We start from the raw sequence: 19010 nt of genomic DNA, 5'->3' as shown, positions 1-19010 counted from the left end.
GTAACGGCACATTTGGAAAGAGGTGAAATCATCGGACAAAGCCAGCATGGATTTGTGAAAGGAAAATCATGTCTGATGAACCTTATAGAATTTTTTGAAGATGTAACTAGTAGAGTGGATAAGGGACAGTTAGTGGATGTGGTATATTTAGATTTTCAAAAGGCTTTTGACAAGGTCCCAGACAGGAGATTAGTGTGCAAACTTAAAGCACACGGTATTGGGGGTATGGTATTGATGTGGATAGAGAATTGGTTGGCAGACAGGAAGCAAAGAGTGCGAGTAAAGGGGACCTCTTTAGAATGGCAGGCAGTGAATAGAGTGGTATAGCAAGGCTCAGTGCTGGGACCTCCGTTTGTTTACAATACATATTAATAATTTAGACAAGGGAATTAAATGCACATCTCCAAGTTTGCCGATGACACGAAGCTGGGCGGCGGTGTTAGCTGTGAGGAGATGCTAAGAGGATGCATGGTGACTTGGATAGGTTAGTTGAGTGGGCAAATTCAAGGCAGATGCAATTTAATGTGGATAAATGTGAGGTTATCTGCTTTGGTTGCAAGAACAGGAAAACAGGTTATTATCTGAACGGTGGTGGATTAGGAAAAGGGGAGATGCAACGAGACCTGGGTGTCATTGTTCACCAGTCATTGAAGGTGGGCATGCAGGTACAACAGGCGGTGAAAAAGGCAAATGCTATGTTGGCATTCATAGCAAAATGATCTGAGTACAGGAGCAGGGAGGTTCTACTGCAGTTGTACAAGGCCTTGGTGAGACTACACCTAGAATATTGTGTGCAGATTTGGTCCCCTAATCTAAGGAAAGACATTCTTGCCTTAGAGGGAGTGCAGAGTAGGTTCACCAGATTGATTCTGGGATGGCAGGACTTTCCTATGAAGAATGACTGGATCGTCTAGGCTTATACTCACTGGAATTAAGATGATTGAGGGGGGGATCTTATTGAAACGTATAAAATTCTAAAGGGATTGGACAGGCTAGATGCAGGAAGATTGTTCCAGATTTTGGGGAAGTCCAGAACGAGGTGTCACAATTTAAGGATAAAGGGGGAGCCTTTTATGACCGAGATGAGGAAAATCTTCTTCACACAGAGAGTGGTGAACCTGTGGAATTCTCTGCCACAGGAAACTGTTGAGGCCAGTTCATTGGCTATTTTTAAGAGGAAGTTAGATATGGCTTTTGTGGCTAATGGGATGAGGGGTAATGGAGAGAAAACAGGTACAGTTTTCTGAGTTGGATGATCAGCCATGATCATACTGAATGGCGGTGCAGGTTTGAAGGGGCGAACGGCCTGCTTCTGCACCTATTTTCTATGTTTCTATGTTTCTATGATACCTTCAAATTCTCCGTAGTTCCTAACACTTTGAAGTTATGAAATTGTTTCATTATCACTCTTGGCTGTTTTTACATGTCCAAGGGTGAATGCTTGAACTTGTGGTGAAAAAACAGTTCTGAATTGTCTTCTGCTTATATCAGTGACAAAAATCAATGCTTTTTGAACATAAGCACATGCAACAAATGCTGCTTCTAAAAACTGTTTGCTGTACAACTGCACATGACTGATACTTCTTGGAATCGGCTTAGCAAGTCTTCTGTCCAAATTAAGTGGCATATGTCCTAAATAAAGGAACGGAATTCAGCCAGTTTTCTTGATTAGTTTTTGTTCTTTAAGAGTCATCCCAAATAAGCAGCTGGCCTAATTAACTGGAATCCATTGTACTTCCTTTTGAACTTTAATGATTGGCTTTGATTTGAAACTTTTGGAAGGATATCAGCTTTATTGATTTCAGTTGGCTGCATGTTAACTTGTAACTAATCTCTGCTCTTGGGTAGCCTGAGAACTATTGAATTCCGGATTTGATTTTGGAGAAACATGTTTAGTGATTTGAGTTTTGCATGCTTTTTTATAATGGCAATTTATGATTAATCAGTTCTGTGACAGAACTAAATTTGATTTTTTTAAACAGCAAAGGAAATTTCCATTTTTTTATTTCAATTAAATTTTTTGTTTGTTTATATGATATAAATATTCCTGATTGCTCTTAATTGACCATTCCTAATTCATTTTGAAGCAGAGACGAGCTATCTTCTGCTGCACTGTCTCCCAGAGATGGTACTTGTCAGTCCTGTTAGGTACAGTAGATAAGACCATAATATTGGAACTAGTAATGATGAAGTGAAGTTGTGTGACTTGCAGGGGGAACTGTGCCTAGTGATGTTGCTATGCATCTGCTGACTTATTGTTCTGTGTGATAGAGTTGAGGGTTTGGGAAGTGGTTTTGAGGAAATTCTGAAGATCCGCTGTATTAAACCTTGGAATAGAATAGACTGCAGCTTTTGGTGGTGAAAAGAAGTGGCAGGGTTGAGCATCAAGTGTCAATCATACCAATTATAGGATGTTAACTTGACTGGATAATCAACCACCTGTATTCATCAAGGGACGTAGAGTATTTTCCTACATTCCTTTCACTTCCTTCATGCCTGCCTGCAGTATTGATGTAGTTACTTCAATTAAGGTTTTAGTTAAGTTTATGAATAAGTTTACCCCCCGCAATGCCATTGAATATCAAGGGATATTATTTTAATTCTCTCATATTAGTGACTGATATTGCTAGTCACTGCAAGCCTTAATGTTCTCTCTGTATGTAGCCAGAAATTGCTTTAATAATCAGTTAATTACAAATGGAGTTGATTTTATTTTTGGTTGTCATTTAAAAATCTCTGTAAATTTTATAATGTTAGGAAAGCCCTTGAGGAAACAGCTGAATAGAGTTGGGGTTAGGGCTTTGAGGGACTACTGCCTAGATCTGAGGTTAATTGTATATAATGACATATTGACTTAGTGTATCTTTTGTGTTAATCTTCAATAATAATAAAAAGATTTAAAAATGAAGGTTAATTGACAACAGTCACATTTGACCCTCTTAACCAGTGGAGTACATTCAATTTATTTGAATTAAGAACTCCTAATGTCACAGTTAGAGAGGTGCTCCATATAGGAGTGATGTGCTATGGCACAGTGAGTAACGCTGCTGTGTTACAGCTCTAGTGGGCCAGGTTCAGTCTTGACCTCCAGTGTTGCTGCGTGGTATTTACATATCCTTCCTATGAATCAGTAATTTACCTTTGGTTGCTGTGGTTCCCTCAAGTCCAATGGACATGCAGGTTCGTGGGTTATTTGGCCAATAAATTGATCTTGTGATGAGTGGAAGCATCTAGGATGAATTGATGGGTATGAGGCAAGAGTAAAATGAGATTAGTAGAAGTGAGGTGTTAATGGACTTGGTGGGCCAAAAGGTCTGTTTCTGAGTCTGATAGTTTTGTCAGCTGAGGTTTACTTGTGTGTGTTTGACTTGATGCCTTGAAACTTTACAATGACTCTAAATTGCTGCCTGGATCAGAGGGCGTTTCCTTTGTGGAGAGGTTGGATGGCCTTGGGTTGTCTTCTCTAGAGCGGTAGAGGGGAGACCTGATAGAAGTTTGTAAACTTGAGTTGTACAGCTGGATGGTCAATATCTTTTTCCAAGAGAGATGGGTGCCAGGCACGCGCTGCTTGCAGTGATAGTGGATGCAAATACAATAGAGATGTTTTAAAGGCTTTTTATTCGGCATATGAATCTATAGAGTGTAGAGAAATGTGGGCAATATGTAGGCAGAAGGGATTTGCATTATTATTATTATTATTATTATTATTATTATTATTATTATTATTATTATTATTAGTAGTAGTAGTAGTAGTATTATTATTTACTTTATTGCCGCCAAACAATTGATACTAGAGCATAAATTCATCACAGTGATATTTGATTCTGTGCTTCGCGCTCCCTGGAGTACAAATCAATAGTAAATATAATAAAATTTAAATTATAAATCATAATAAAAAATAGAAAAGGGAAAGTAAGGTAGTGCAAAAAGAAACTGAGAGACAGGTCTGGATATTTGGAAGGTAAGACCCAGATCAGGGTCGGGATCCGTTCAGCAGTCTAATCACATTTGGAAAGAAGCGGTTCCCAAATCTGATGGTACGAGTCTGCATGCTCCTGAACATTCTTCCGGAGGGAAGAGGGACTAAAAGTGTGTTGGCTGGGTGGGTCGTGTCCTTGATTATCCTGGCAGCACTGCTCCGACAGCATGCTGTGTAAAGTGAGTCCAAGGACGGGAGATTGGTTTAATTATGTGTGTCATTGATTCAACATAGTGTTAAGTTGAAGGATCTGTTCCTATGCTGTACTGTTCTATAAGATGGGTATTCAGCCAGTGACATCTGTGGTAATTCTTGGATTTGTTTCTCTAGCCCATTTTTAACCATTTTTAACCTATTTTTCCCAAATAGTTATCTATCCCCCCCCCCCCCTTGAAAGTTATTATAGATTATTCTCATTTCCATTCATTTGAATGTTTTTACCTGGCATACCTTTTGTCATAATCTGAGAAGAGAGATGATCACTTTTTTTAATCTCAATAACAGATTCTGCAAATAATATACACAGGTATAAATAATATTCAGACATATTGCAGGTGGATAAATGGCACGTGTAATTTTGCCATGCAAGTGCAAGGAAATGCTCAGATCAGAGGAAAATCAAAAATTTCCTTTTGATGTTCATTATTGCCTGGAAATATAGCTGAGCCAGTCACATAAATATTGTGACCAAAAGAGTAGTATCAGTTGCTAGATATTATGTCATGAACAAATTGCTGCTAGAATTCACATTTTCTATCAAACGCACATTTGGAGTATGTTGGATACTCTTCACTTGGCTCCATCAATACACAAAACTTAGCTCCACTGAGTACAAACTGGCCTTGAATCGTTTCTTCCATATCTTGTCCACAGTATGTGCGCTGTCAAAAAAAAAAAAAAATGCACTGGAGCCCCTCACTAAGACTCCTTTGTCAGGACCTTCCAAACTGTGTATCACTTAAAAGTTAGCATGTTCCCCTACAAGTCTTAGACCATATTGATCTGGAAATGAAATGGCATTATGTGATTGTTACTCATTCAATCCCATTTAATTCTGTTCTTGTTAGCACCCTACTCGAGGTGTTGGTTTGGATTACCATTTAGTTTATATCAACTTTGCTGGCATACTTTATTTTCAAAAAATGCATTCCCACTCCACAAACCTGCAGCTTTTAAATATACCTACAGAACAACATTTGCATTCACACACCCTTCTTTCCTGTATGAATTCAGAATAACTTGATTAGTTACATACTGCAAAATGCGATATTCCTCATCCTTCCTAACTCAGATGTTCCCAAGTTGGATGAGCAGGACTGAGACAGAATTGCCATGTACATGCACCACAACGTGTTAATTATGCAGCATATTCCACCTCCTCTGTCTTTCAAAGACTGAGTTATCATGTCTTCACGGTGAATCGGGAGAAAATCCAGCTACATCTCCGCATCCAAAATAGCGGGAGAGAGCCGTGTTTCCCTGATGCAAAGCTCACAGCAGTCCCTGATGTCCCTCTGCCACAACAATCTTGCTCTGAGGTCTTCAATTTTATTTTCCACTGACTGTAGTTGGTTGTGGGAATCTAAGGCCTCTGCATTTCAACCTTACTTGCAGCCCAGCGTGTTTTACTTGCTTCTCCTTAAAGAGAAACAGCAGTCACTGCCCGCATCTGCAGTCAATTTTGAGTATCAATAGATTTTTTATAAAACATCTTAAAATGATATTGTTTCCTGAAGTGCCTACGGCTTTGGTTGTGGAGTTCGGCTGTAGTAGTCCAGAACAGGAATCAGAGCTTCATGCAGCGAAGTTTCCCTTAGCGGTGCCATCTTAAAAAAAAAGTTGTGGATAGTGGAGGTTGTATGTTACAATGGGATATAGATAGGATGCAGAGTTGAGCAGGGAAGTGCAACTACATACATTTGAGTCCGACTAAACGTCGAACATTATCTTTTGCTTCTCTTCTGGCTAGACGTTTAATTCTTCTTAGGTGGAGAGATGTTGCCCCACCCACACATGTTCAATAGTTTAATGATATTATTTCCTGTTTCGAATTTGAAAAAAATCACTACTCACGTCTTAATTCGGACATAAAGTTTCATAACGTGCGGGGACCTTTTCTTGAATATTTTCATAACTTTTCCTTAGACTAAGTTTTTTTTCAGTTCCTTACTTTCAGCTTTTTTTTTTTCTTGGTAGTAGGCATTATTATCATTATTATTTTTCGTTCTTATTTTCATGTACAGTTTTGGGGGTTTGAATATAAATATAAATTTATATTTTATATAAACATATAAATATAAAATTATATTGAATATAAATAAAATTATAGTTCCTACATTTTGCTGTGGTTGGTATGGAGATTTTTTTCTCCTTGCAAGGGGATGGGTACTAACTTTACACGACTTTAGTTTGGGTGCTTTATTGTCATTATTTTGAATCATATTATTGTGTGGTTATCTTGCACTGTATTTATCTCTTATTTTGTTGTTGGTTTTTTTGTTGTAATGTTGTAGAAATGCATAAAAAATCAATAAAAAAAGCTTTTCCTGTATATATTTAAACAACACATTTAGATCGTGTTATTATAAAATAATAATTGTGCATTATGCATAAAAAACGAGAATCTCTGTTAATTACACACAATTTTTCATTAATGTACAATACCGCGTTTACATCGTCACGCAATACCTCCTGTTGCCTTCTATTTTTCAGTTGTGCATTCTAACCACGATATCCATCGAGTTTTCATTTCAGGCTTTCCTGAGCATGGTTAACGGCCTTGCAATTCACGTCTTGAGCCACTAGCACAAACTTGTTACTCTGTATATTTGCGTAGTGCTGAAGGTGGGTCTGTCATTGTGTTGTTCTCATTGAAAGCATGAATCATGTTATATTATTGTACGGGCAGAATGTTTATTTCAATTTATTTTTGGATGACAGTCAGGACGGGGAAGGACCTAAACAGCCAGCGCAGAGTACCATGTGGCTATGCCCCTCAACAGCAGGTAAACCACTTTGGATACTGTTGGAGTGAATGGCCAATCAGGGGAAATTCACAGCAGTCAGGTCTCTGGCAATGAGACTGACTCTGCGACTCAGAAGGGAAGTGGGGGACGGAGGGCTGAGGGAGGGGAAATGAGATGATCTGTGGATATAAGGGATTCGTTAGGAGAACAGAAAGGAGGTTCTGTGGTCGAGAATGTAATGTTCAAATCACCGGACAGTCTTACTAACTTCACAGGCTAGCAAGGTAATTCCAAAGATCATGCAAGCAAGACTCCACCAGTATATGGATCGAAAACTGCCAGATATACAAGCTGGTTTTAGAAGAGGCAGGGGCGCCAGACACCGAATTACTAACCTACGCCGTAGAATGGAGAATCGAGGGAATACCAGAACATTATTTATCGATGTTTTATTGACTACTCTAAAGCCTTCGACGGTGTGGACTATAATAAACTATAGCAAGTCTTTAAAGAAATGGGGATACCTGGACATCTGATCTGCCTTTTGAGAAATCTGTATGAAGTTCAAGAAGCAATAGTTTAGACTGAATATAGAATTTAAAAAAAAAACTAGATCAGGATTCGGAAGAGTACGACAAGGCTGCATACTGTCACCTGACTTATTTAATCTATATGCTGAAAATATCATCAGGAATGCTGATCTAGAGGAATCAAAATTGCTGGACAAAATAGTAACAACCTCATATGTGCAGATGATACTACTCCAATGACCGAAAATAAGGAGGATCTGAGGAAGCTTCTAATCAAAGTGAAAGAAGAAAGTGCAAAATCTGGCTTTCACTCAATATGAAAACCAAAATTATGTCGACCAGTCTAATAAATTCCGTGGTAATAAATGGAAAGCAATTGGAAACAGTGACGGATTTCGTCTTCCTCCTTTCTGCAGCCATGAAATTAAACAGCGCTTACTTCTTAGTGCAGCAATGGCAAATTTAGATAAAATACAGAAGAGCAGAGGTATAACATTGTCTACGAAGCTCCGTATAGTCAAGTCTAGGTATTTACAGCTGTAATGAATGGCTGTGAGAGCTGGATAAGGCTGAATAGAAAAGAATCGACGCCTTTGACTTGACTGCTGGAGGAAAATGTTAAGACTTCATTGGACAGCAAGAAGATCTAACAAGATAATACTTGAAGGAGTTCAGCCTGTCTGCTTATTAGGAGTCTTGATTATGAGACAAAAGTTCAAATATTTTCGCCAGCTCACGAGACGACAGGATTCCGTGGAGAAGTCTCTCATATTAGTTCAAACAGAAAGTAAGAGAAGGAGCGGGTGACAGAGGTTACAATGGATAGATAATAATACTCAGGCAATGCGTATGACGTCGGGGTATCTCAGAGAGATAGTTTCCAACAAGAAGACTTTGTGTGAAGGAGTCCATGAGGTCACCAAGAGTCTGACTCGATTTAACAACTGAACAACAATGAGCTTGACAGCAGTAGTGAGAAAGTTATTGAAAGCTATTCTAAGGGACTGGATATGGAAATATTTGGATAGAGATGGACTTCGTCAGAATGACTTCGTGCATGAGAGAACATATCAAACCAACCTTGTAGAGTTTTCGAAACAGGGAAAGTGGTTGAAGAGAAGTCTGTGCGTGTTGTCAACATCGACATTTGACAAGGCCCACATGGGAGATTTGCTCAAGAAGGTTCAGTCGCTTATTGTCCAAGGAGAGGTAGTAAATTGTATTGGCCACAGACTGCATGGGAGAAGCCAAAAACAGCATTGAATTGATGCGTCTCTGATCGGCGGACTAGTGGCATGCCGCAGGGATCTCTGCAGGGTCCTTTACTGTCTGTATTTTATATTGCCAATCTGGAAGATGATGTGAATAACTAAATCAGCAAATTTGCTGATTACATCAGGATTGTGGGTGTAGTGTACTGCGAGGAAGCCTTTCCTGGCTGCGGAGGGATCTGGATCAGCAGGAAAAATTGGTTGAAAATGGCAGTTGGAATTCAATATAGACAAGTAAGAGATGTTGCATTTCGGCGGGACCCACCAGGACTGCTCTTTAAATGCTTGTAGTATGCCTTGGGAGTTTTCGCTATTACTCCTGATTGGACCCATTCTCTCACGGCTAAACCTCCTGCTCCTCACTTGCTTATAGAATGCCTTGTGATTTTCCTTAATGCTGCGCGCAAGGCCTTCTGATGGTTCCTTCTAGCTCACCTAATTCCATACTTAAGTTCCTTCCTTGTAATTTTCTAGATGGTGCAAACATATCAGAATTCATAGATTACATGAAATAATACCCGCTTTGGCTCATTGAGAACTAAACTGTCAAGTGATAAATTAAATGTGTTCCAGACTAAAATGAGTTAGAAAATACAGTTGAGAATTTGTTGAACGTCCTGCCCTTTCACTTAAGCTGTTTAAATTTTCATCATACAGACTCGCATAAACATGATACAATTTTTTTTTAAATCAATTCCATAAAATGCAGGAGTGCCAGGATCTAGACGTGCCTCTCTGGCAGAAACTGAACAAAAATCCTTATACATTAAAGTAGATGAAATCAGAAGACGATACTTTTAAAAGGGCGCAGATATATGCAGTGGATTAAGAGATATAGAGCCTACTCAGCTCGCAAAGATTCAGTTTAATTTGCATCGTGTTCGCGACAGGCAGCTTTGCCGAAGATCCTTTTTCTGTGCTGTACTCATCCATCTTATACTAAAAGCAGTGTTAACGGGGTAAGGAACAGGTCTAAAACTACATAAAGAGACAACGTTGAGAGTTGTCTTTTAACGAAAATATTTTCACGATGCATTTAAAGACAAATGAAAGGGGAAGGAGGTTCATGCCTTCATGTATTTATCGCAAATCAAGTTAGGTTTTTAATGGAGAGCAGCATTGCGGAAATTTGTAAGACGAAGTTAAGCAGAAAACATGAGGAAGCCACTGCCAGTCAGGAACCTTCCCCAAAGAGGTGAAAATGCAAAACATTGCTGTTCATGGCGGAGTGAAGAACTACCAGCCTGACGTGTTAACATGGTTTCTCTCCACATCCAGAGAAATTCCTGTCACTTCTGCCAATGGTATGAAACGTAGCATTAATTTCGCAATCGGAGCAGGTCCAACACAGTTCCCCGTTATCTCACCAAAAGAATAACGAAAATGCAGTCGAAAGGTTTATATTATCACGAGAGGCTGGATAGACTTGGGTAGTTTCCTTCTGGGTGTCAGAGGCTGAGGGGATATCTGATTTACCAGTTATATCAGAGGCATATATAATGTATAGAGAGAATCTGTTGCCCAAGTTTGAAACATGAAATGAAATTGAAGTTGAGAGGAGGTAGGTTCAAAGGGGATGTGTGAGCTAAGCTTTTTTACTCAGAGAGTCGTAGATGGCTGGAATACCCTGCCTGGTTTGGTGGTAGAAGCAAGTACAATAGGGACATTTATTAAACGTTTGGATGTGCACCTGGATATAAGGAAGTTGGGAGAATATCGAAATGACTTAGGTGGGAGCGCCCTGAGCGGTCTCAGTTGACATGAGACTGCTACTTTGAGCAAAGCTTGCAGTAGTCGCAGCCTGTGTTGTCGATGGGCTACTTTAAGTACCGGCAGTATGTTTCTCGGGGTTCTCGGTACCTGTCCACCTACTCAGCATTGAGCCACAAGGGCTCGCCTACAATCATAACTTAGCAATCGCCAGTCAACGGCCGTAGCATCATTCTGTTTCAAAAATGAGAGGAATTAGTGTTGTAAACTATGTATACCTGTCTGGACACGCCCCTCTGCTGACTGCTCCTGTGGCTTCTCCCACAGACCCCTGTATAACGGGGATTGGAGGCACTGCTCCTCCCTGAGTCTCCGAGATGACATGCTCCCTTTTGCTGCTAATAAAAGTCTATCGTTCACCTCCGTCTCCGAGAGTTATTGATGGTGCATCAATTTTATTCGCAGCAATTTTAAAACATGGAGAGCATTTTACGACCCGACAGGTTGGATCTGGACCCTCAATCCCAGGAAGCCGGCGACACTTCCGAACTCTGGCTAGCACGCTTCGAATCGTACCTGGAGGAGATTCATGTGACTGACCCTGCCACGATGCACAAGGTTCTCCTTTCCAGAGTCAGTGCAAGGGTCTACTCCATGATCAGAGACCAAACGGACTACCGGTGCGATGGATGCCCTCAAAAGACAATACCGGCTGCCGGTGAACACCCTCTATGTAAGACATCGCTTAGTGACACGACGGCAGCGGGCCGGGAAGTCGAGCGCTGAGTTTGTCCGGGCCCTGCAGACACTCGTGCTGACCTGCGACTGCAGGGGACTGACGGCGGAACAGCATGCGGAGTTGCTAGTAAGAGACGCCTTCGTTGCTGGGATCAGGTCAGTGTACGTGCGCCTGCGGCTGCTGGAAAACGCCGATCTTACCTTACAGTCGGCGATCGAGCTGGCCGATACGCATGGAGGCCGCTCTGCACAACGCTGACACTGTCCAGGTGCGCGAACTCCCGCCGGCCCCATGGGCGCTGCAGACCCTGCAACCCGCCGGCGAATCTACCTTGGCTGCTGCCAGTTGCAAGTCCACGCAGTGTTATTTCTGCAGACTCAAAAAGCACCCCCGAAAATCTACCTGCTGCAGCTGCGGAAAGAAGGGCCACTTCGCCAAGGCCTGTAAATCCAAACCACGAGCGGGGGCGGCCATTTTTGTCGGAGCCACCTCGCCCCGCCTCCCCCACGGGTACTTACCGGGCACCAAGACGGCGATTCAAATCTCGTTTCCGTGACCCTCGACCAAACCGCTCCACACCAGCTCGCAAGGTCAATGATGGACGTCCTGATGGAGGGGCACAGGACTAGCTGACTGTTTGACACGGGCAGCACTGAGAGTTTTATTCACCCGGACACGGTGCAACACTGCGGACTCGTGACACGGCCGGTAAGCCAGAGACGGCGGTCACCATGGCTTCTGGATCGCATTCCACAGACATCCGAGGGGGGTGGGTTGTGTAGCAACATTGGTGGTGCAGGGCACAGAATATCGGGACTCTGCGTTACTCGTCATGCCTCAACTGTGTGCCCCTGTGCTTTTGGGGCTCGACTTCCAGAGCCACCTAAAAAGTGTGACAATGGAGTACGACGGGCCCCACCCACCAATCACTGTCAGAAATCCCCAGTTCTGTTGCACTTCGTCATATACCCCGCTACTGACCACACACAAACACACCGACCCGCATATCCCACCCAACACCATGCCAACAGCCACGCTACTGACACCACTTGCAGCCTCTCCACCCTCAAGATCCCTCCCCCACCGCTGTTCACCAACCTGATCCCCGACTGTAAACCTGTGGCAACTAAAAGCAGGAGGTACAGCGCGGGGTACAAGGCCTTCATTAAGTCGGAGGTGCAGCGGCTACTCAGGGAGCGGATCATTGAGCCAAGCACAAGTTCTTGGAGGGCCCAGGAGGTCGTTGTTCGGACCGGGCAGAAAAATAGGATGGTCGTGGACTAGAGCCAGACTATCAATTGTTTCACGCAGCTTGACGCGTACCCACTACCCTGCATCGCAGATATGGTCAATCAGATAGCTCAGTTCAAGGTGTACTCGACCATAGACCTGAAATCCGCTTACCATCAACTTACCATCCGCACGGAGGACCGCCCCTACACCGCCTTCGGGGCGGGCGGCAGGCTCTATGACTTCGTGCGCGTCCCCTTCGGTGTCACGAATGGTGTCTCTGTCTTCCAGAGGGAAATGGACCGGATGGTGGACCAATGCCAACTGAAGGCCACGTTCCCGTATCTGGATAACTTCACCATCTGCGGTCACGACTGGCAGGATCAGGACACCAACCTCTAACCATTTTCCCAAGTGGCCAAAGCTCTTAACTTTACCAATAACAGGGACAAGTGTGTGTTCAGAACCACCCGACTTGCTATCCTTGGGTACGTCGTGGAGAACGGGGTCATTGTCCCTGACCCCGACCGAATGCGCTCCCAGTTGGAACTCCCGCTTTCCACCACCCTCAGAGCCATCAAAAAGTGCCTGGGCTTCTTTTCCTAGTACGCCCAATGGGTCCCTCACTACGCAGACAAGGCCCGCCTCCTGATCAAGTCCACCGCATTTCCCCTCTCAGCCAAGGCCCATGCGGACTTCAGCCGCACTAAAGGGGTCATTGCCAAAGCAACGATGCATGCGTTGGACAAGACCATTCCCTTCTAAGTAGAGAGTGACGCTTCCGACATCGTGCTGGCTGGCTGCTACTCAATCAGGCAGGAAGACCAGTAGCATTCTTCTCTCGTACCCTTCAAGGCCCTGAAATTTGGCACTCCTCGGTGGAGAAAGAAGCCCAGGCCATAGTGGAGGCTATTAGGCACTGGAGGCACTCTATCGCCGGCAAACGGTTCACCTTGCTGACCGACCAGCGCTCAGTTGCGTTTATGTTTAGCAACAAACAGCGGGGCAAAATCAAAAATGATAAAATTTTGATGTAGAGGATAGAACTCCCTACCTACAGCTATGATATCCTGTACCGGCCTGGAAGGCTCAATGAGCCCTCTGATGCCCTATCCTGGGGAGCATCTGCCAGCGCGCAACTCGACCAGCTATACGCCCTCCATGCAGATCTTTGCCACCTGGAGGTCACCCGATTTTACCAATTCGTGAAAGCCCGGAACCTGCCTTACTCCCTTGAGAAAATCAGGACAATAACCAGAGAATGTTAAGTCTGCGGTGAGTGCAAACCGCACTTCTACCGTCCTGAAAAGGCACAACTTATCAAGGCCACCCGCCTATTTGAGTAACTGAGTGTCGACTTTAAGGGTCCCCTTCCCTAAACCGACCGCAATGTGTACTTTCTCAACATAATCAACGAGTACTCTTAGTTCCCCTTTGCCATCCCCTGCCCCAATACCACTGCCCCATCCGTCATAAAAGCCCTGCGCCAGCTCTTCACTCTGTTCGGATATCCCTGCTATATCCACAGTGATAGAGGGTCCTCGTTTATGAGTGATGAGCTGCGCTAGTACCTGCTGGCTAGGGATATTGCTACTAGTAGGACCACGAGTTATAATCCCAGGGAAATGGACAGGTGGAGAGGGAGAATGCCACTGTGTGGAAGGCCACACTCCTAACCCTTACGTCAAAGGGATTGCTGGTCTCTCGCTGGCAGGAGGTCCTCCCGGAGGCGCTCCACTCCATCTGCTCCCTGTTATGGACGTCCACCAATGCAACCGCTCATGAGTGCCTCTTTTCTTTTTCCAGGAAGTCTGCCTCTGGGACCACCCTACCGGCTTGGCTGACGTCCCCAGCGCCAGTGCTGCTACGGAAACATGCGAGGAGCAATAAATACTCCCCGATGGTCGAGAGGATTCACCTACTTCATGCGAACCCCAGGTATGCCTACGTGGTCTTACCTTATGGGCGGGAGGTCACGGTCTCCGTCCGTGACCTGGCGCCCGCAGTAGCACGAGACCCCTACCCCGAACACTCCACGGTGACTATGAACCCCGTACCCGCCGATGTATATACACACGAGACTGTGCACACCAAGCCCTACACAGACTCCTCACGACACTCCGATACCGGGTGCCACGCACACGCATAAGGGATTACTGACGTCTAACGTGCTGGCACCTCAAGTCATGCCGTAGCCAGCAAAACCACCATCACCAGTGCTACGTAGATCGCAGTGATAGACTTGCCTGATAGACTTAACCTGTAAATATACTTGTAAGAAACTTCGCCCCGTGGGGGCTCTCTTTTAAATCAAAGGGGGGGGGGGCTGAACGTGGTAAACTATGTATACCTGTCTGAACACGCCCCTCTGCTGACTGCTCCTGTGGCTCCTCCCACAGACCACTGTATAAATGCGATTGGAGGCATTGCTCCTCCCTCAGTCTTCAAGATGCCGTGCTCCCTTTTGCTGCTAATGAAAGCCTATCGTTCACCTCCCGTCTCCGAGAGTTATTGGTGGTGCATTAATTAGCTGTTTTTTTTCATCTATAGCCAGAATTTAATTTGAGCCGTATCTAACTTGGAGAATAGACGCTGACCGAGCATCGTCCAATCTGAGTACAGATGCGTCTGGATTTTTTTTTTTTTTCAGAACCAGGAGTGGAGTGGGGTGGGGGTGGGTGGGAACGCGCAGCTAATGTTAAACGGATGGATGTCTTCTCCCAAAAACCGACGCCCAGCTCCTCACTTGTTCTCCTAGCCAATGCGGCTCAAAGACTCACCGTTCAAGGGGCTTTCCAAACTCAGCCTCCTGTTGCCGGAGCAGGCGCTTGACAAATAATAATAATAATGATGATTGTAAACAGATAGATTTCTTGTGGCAATGAACTAGGTGTTTAATACAAAAAAAAACAAAAATACCAGTACATTGATGACGATAAAAGTTGAAAATGCAAGAGAAAACAGAAATGTCCTACATATTACATAATCTTGCAGCATTTTAAATCAGTGCGATTAATTTCACAAGCACAGTCATTCCCCGAAATTTTGATTTAAATACAAACTCATAAAGGATACAATACCTTACTATAAATACAGGCATGATCCAGTTTTAGAGTCAAAAATCCACAAATTACATTACGACCAATCTATTACAATGGACGGGACTATAAACGCCTGGTATAAACAAGCATGAACATCTTACTGAATAGATATAGCCATTCGAGACACGCACACAACATACAGAATTCAACACAGAGAGAGACCTGAAGACTCACGGTCAAATGTGCTGTACTTCTTTTCGGAAGACGAGACTGCCGGCTAAAGAAAGCGAGCGATTTACACACCCCTCCGACCAACTGTTCGTGAAAAACGCTCACAGCGGAGTGAAGCGTCAGCAGTCATGGTGCACTGCGGAGGGAGTGCATCATATGCGGCGCATGGATGGGCGTGTTTGGTGTTCTCAAATGCTCAGCCATGCCCGCTGACCAGTGAAGCACATGATTAGGGGTGTTACCTTTACAGAGAAGGCTTGAGTTCAGCAGCTCGCTGAATGAAGCGATGATAAAAATTTACTACAGCGGAAACCTGTGTTTTCTGGTAGTATAGGCGGGTAGGATATCCACAATAGAGGCTACTTTCTATGGGAGGGGTTTTGTAACTTCTGCGGAGATTGGATAGCCGAGAAACACCATGACTGACAACCCAAACTGGGATTTTTTACGGTTAATAATCAAGCCCATGTTGGCAATAACATTTGAAGCCTGTGCAGATATTACATGTATGTTTGGATTTGGATGCACTGGCATATCATCCAGCCAAACAAAAGGAAAGTCTATGATTTTTATTACAATGCCCAGCAACCGCTGTAAGTCTGTGCTGTATTTTTCTGCCCCAACGGCATGTGCAGAAACTCTGAGGCCAAAAGTGGTTAACACAGCCTATATCCTCAGAGCACATAATCACCTGGGGGTAGCCCCGAAATAAGGCAACTTTGGCAAAAAATAATACTTTCGGCTAAACGTGCCTGAAAGGCTTACGTGCCTGGGACCGGATAACGATGTGCGCTGGTCACCTCAAAAGTCGTTGGAAATCGCCACATGGGCGGCAACCACGATCGGACGTGGGTCCATATGGAGAGGCAACGCCCAGCAGGCTATTCGACTGGCGTACAATGCCAACTCTTTCCACGTTGGCAAACTCTGCTTTCACGGTTGCCAGGCAGCTTTTCTGGGTCCTATCTACACGCGCACTCGTGGGCGGGAGGGCGAGTTGTGGAAAAGTGCAGCTTGTCCTCATGTCTCATGATATAATAGAAACATAGAACATAGAAAATGTACAATGTTGTGCCGAGCGTCTGCTTCCTTTTGAAATCACCTAGGGTTACCCATAGCCCTCTATTTGTCTGAACTCCATGTACTTCTCCAAGAGTCTCTTAAAAGACCCTATTGTATCCGCCTCTATCACCGTCGCCGGCAGGACATTCCACGCACTCAGCACTCTCTGTGTAAAAGAAACTTACCCCTGACATCCCCGCTGTACCTACTTCCAAGTTCCTTAAAATTCTGCCCTCTCGTGTTAGCCATTTCTCCACTGGAATAATTGTCTGACAATACACAAGATGAATGGCTGTCATTATTTTATGGACCTCTGTCAGGTCCTCTCTCATCTCTCGTCGCTCCAGGGGGAAATCGCCGAGTTCACTCAACGTTTTCTCATAAGGCATGCTCCCCAATCCAGGAAACATCCTTGTAAATCTCCTCTGCTCCATTTCTATAGTTTCCACATCCTCCCTGTAGTGAGGTGACCAGAAACGAGCACAGTGCACCAAGTGGGTTTTGACCAGGTGTCCTATACAGGTGTAACATTACCTCTCTGCTCTTGAGCTCAATCACATGGTTGATGACGGCCAACGCATCGTACATCTTCTTAAGCACACAGTCAATCTGTGCGGTATTTATGGACACGACCCAGGATCACTTTGATTCTCCACACTGCCAAGAATCTTGTCATTAGCGGTGTATTCTGCCATCAGATTTGATCTACGAATGTGAACCACCTGACACTTAACTGGATTGAACTTCCTTTGTCACTTCTCAGCCCAATTTTGCATCCCATCAATGTCCCGCTGTAACCTCTGAGAGCCCTTCACGCTTTCCACAACACCCCCAGCCTTTTGTATCAAAATTTTGTATCAACCTTTTGTAGCAAATTTACTAACACATCCCTCCACTTCCTTAAACAAGGTCATTTATAAAGATCACGAAGAGAAGTGGTCCCAGAACAGATCCCTGAGGCACACCACTGGTCACCGACCTTCATGCAGAATATGACCCGTCACTATGCCTTCTGTAAGCAAGCCACATCTGAATCCACAAATTTAAGGTCCCATTGGATTCCATCTCTCCTTATTTTCTGAGCAAGCCTTGCATGTTTTACCTTGTGAAATGTCTTGCTGAAATCAATATAGTGTACTTCTACTGCTCTACCCTCATCAATATGTTCCGTTACCTCCTGAAAAACTTCAGTCAGGCTCGTCAGGCTCGATTTGCAGACAAAGCCCTGCTGACTATACATAGTCATATTATGACTCTCAAAATGTTCATAAATCCTGCCTCTCTGGATCTTTTTGGTCAACATTCCAACATTTGAAGTATGACTGGCTGGTTTATAATTTCCAGGGCTATCTCGACTCCCTTTCTTGTATAAGGAAACAACATCTGCAACCCTTCGATCCTCGAGAACCTCTCCCATCCCCATTGATGATGCAAAGATCATTGCTTGAAGCTCAGCAATTTCCACCCTCGCCTCGTATGGTAGCCTGGGATATAGCTCGGCTGGTCCCGGTGACATATTCAGCGATGCTTTCATAAAGCTCCAGCAATTTCTTTCTTAATATGTCCATGCTTAACCTTTTCAATCTGCTTTACGTCATCCCTATAATCGCCAAGGTCCTTTGAGTAATGAATGCTGAAGCAAAGTGTTCATTAAGTACCTTCGCTGTCCCCTCCGGTTCACTACACACTTTTACACTGTCGCAACTCATTGGTCCTATTTTATCATGTCTTATCCTCTTATTCTTCATATACATCTAGAATCCCTGGGGGTTTTCCTGAATCCCGCTTGCCAAGGCCTTCTCATGGCCCCTCCTGCTGCTCCTAATTTCATTCTTCAGCTGCTTCCTGCTCGCTTTATAATTTTCTGGATTTTTAACATTACCTTTTTTTTTGTACGTTGCCTAAACATTTTTTTACTTCCTGATTAGATTTTAAACAACTTTGTACACATTGGTTCCTGTAACACACAATCATTTCCCTGTCTCATTAGAACGCATCGACGCAGAACCCCATGCAAATGACCTCTGAACATCTACCATATTTCTGTTATACATTTCCTGAGAAAATCTGTTCCCAATTTATGCTTCCTAGTTCCTGCCTGATAGATTCAAATTTCCCCTTACTCTAATTAAACACTTTCCTAACTTGGTTGTTCCTAACCCTCTCCAATGCTATGGCAAAGGGGATAGAATTGTGATCACTATCTCCAAAATACTCTCCTACTGAGAGACCTGTCAGCTAACCAAGTTAA

At 43.8% G+C, this 19010-nt stretch overlaps 1 protein-coding gene across 1 annotated transcript in view; it reads left to right on the top strand.

Moving 5' to 3' along the window:
* Positions 1-19010, top strand: part of LOC132407122 (programmed cell death 1 ligand 1-like) — a 60134-nt gene that overhangs the window by 15565 nt on the left and 25559 nt on the right. The window contains exon 2 of the mRNA XM_059993417.1: positions 14232-14363. Within this exon, the coding sequence (XP_059849400.1) occupies positions 14300-14363 (64 nt within the window). The 5' untranslated portion in view covers positions 14232-14299. The remainder of the gene's footprint in view (positions 1-14231; positions 14364-19010) is intronic.

This window comes from Hypanus sabinus, chromosome 17 (genome assembly GCF_030144855.1).
Source record: "Hypanus sabinus isolate sHypSab1 chromosome 17, sHypSab1.hap1, whole genome shotgun sequence".
Lineage (NCBI taxonomy): Eukaryota > Metazoa > Chordata > Chondrichthyes > Myliobatiformes > Dasyatidae > Hypanus > Hypanus sabinus.
This window is presented reverse-complemented; position numbering and strand designations above follow the sequence as displayed.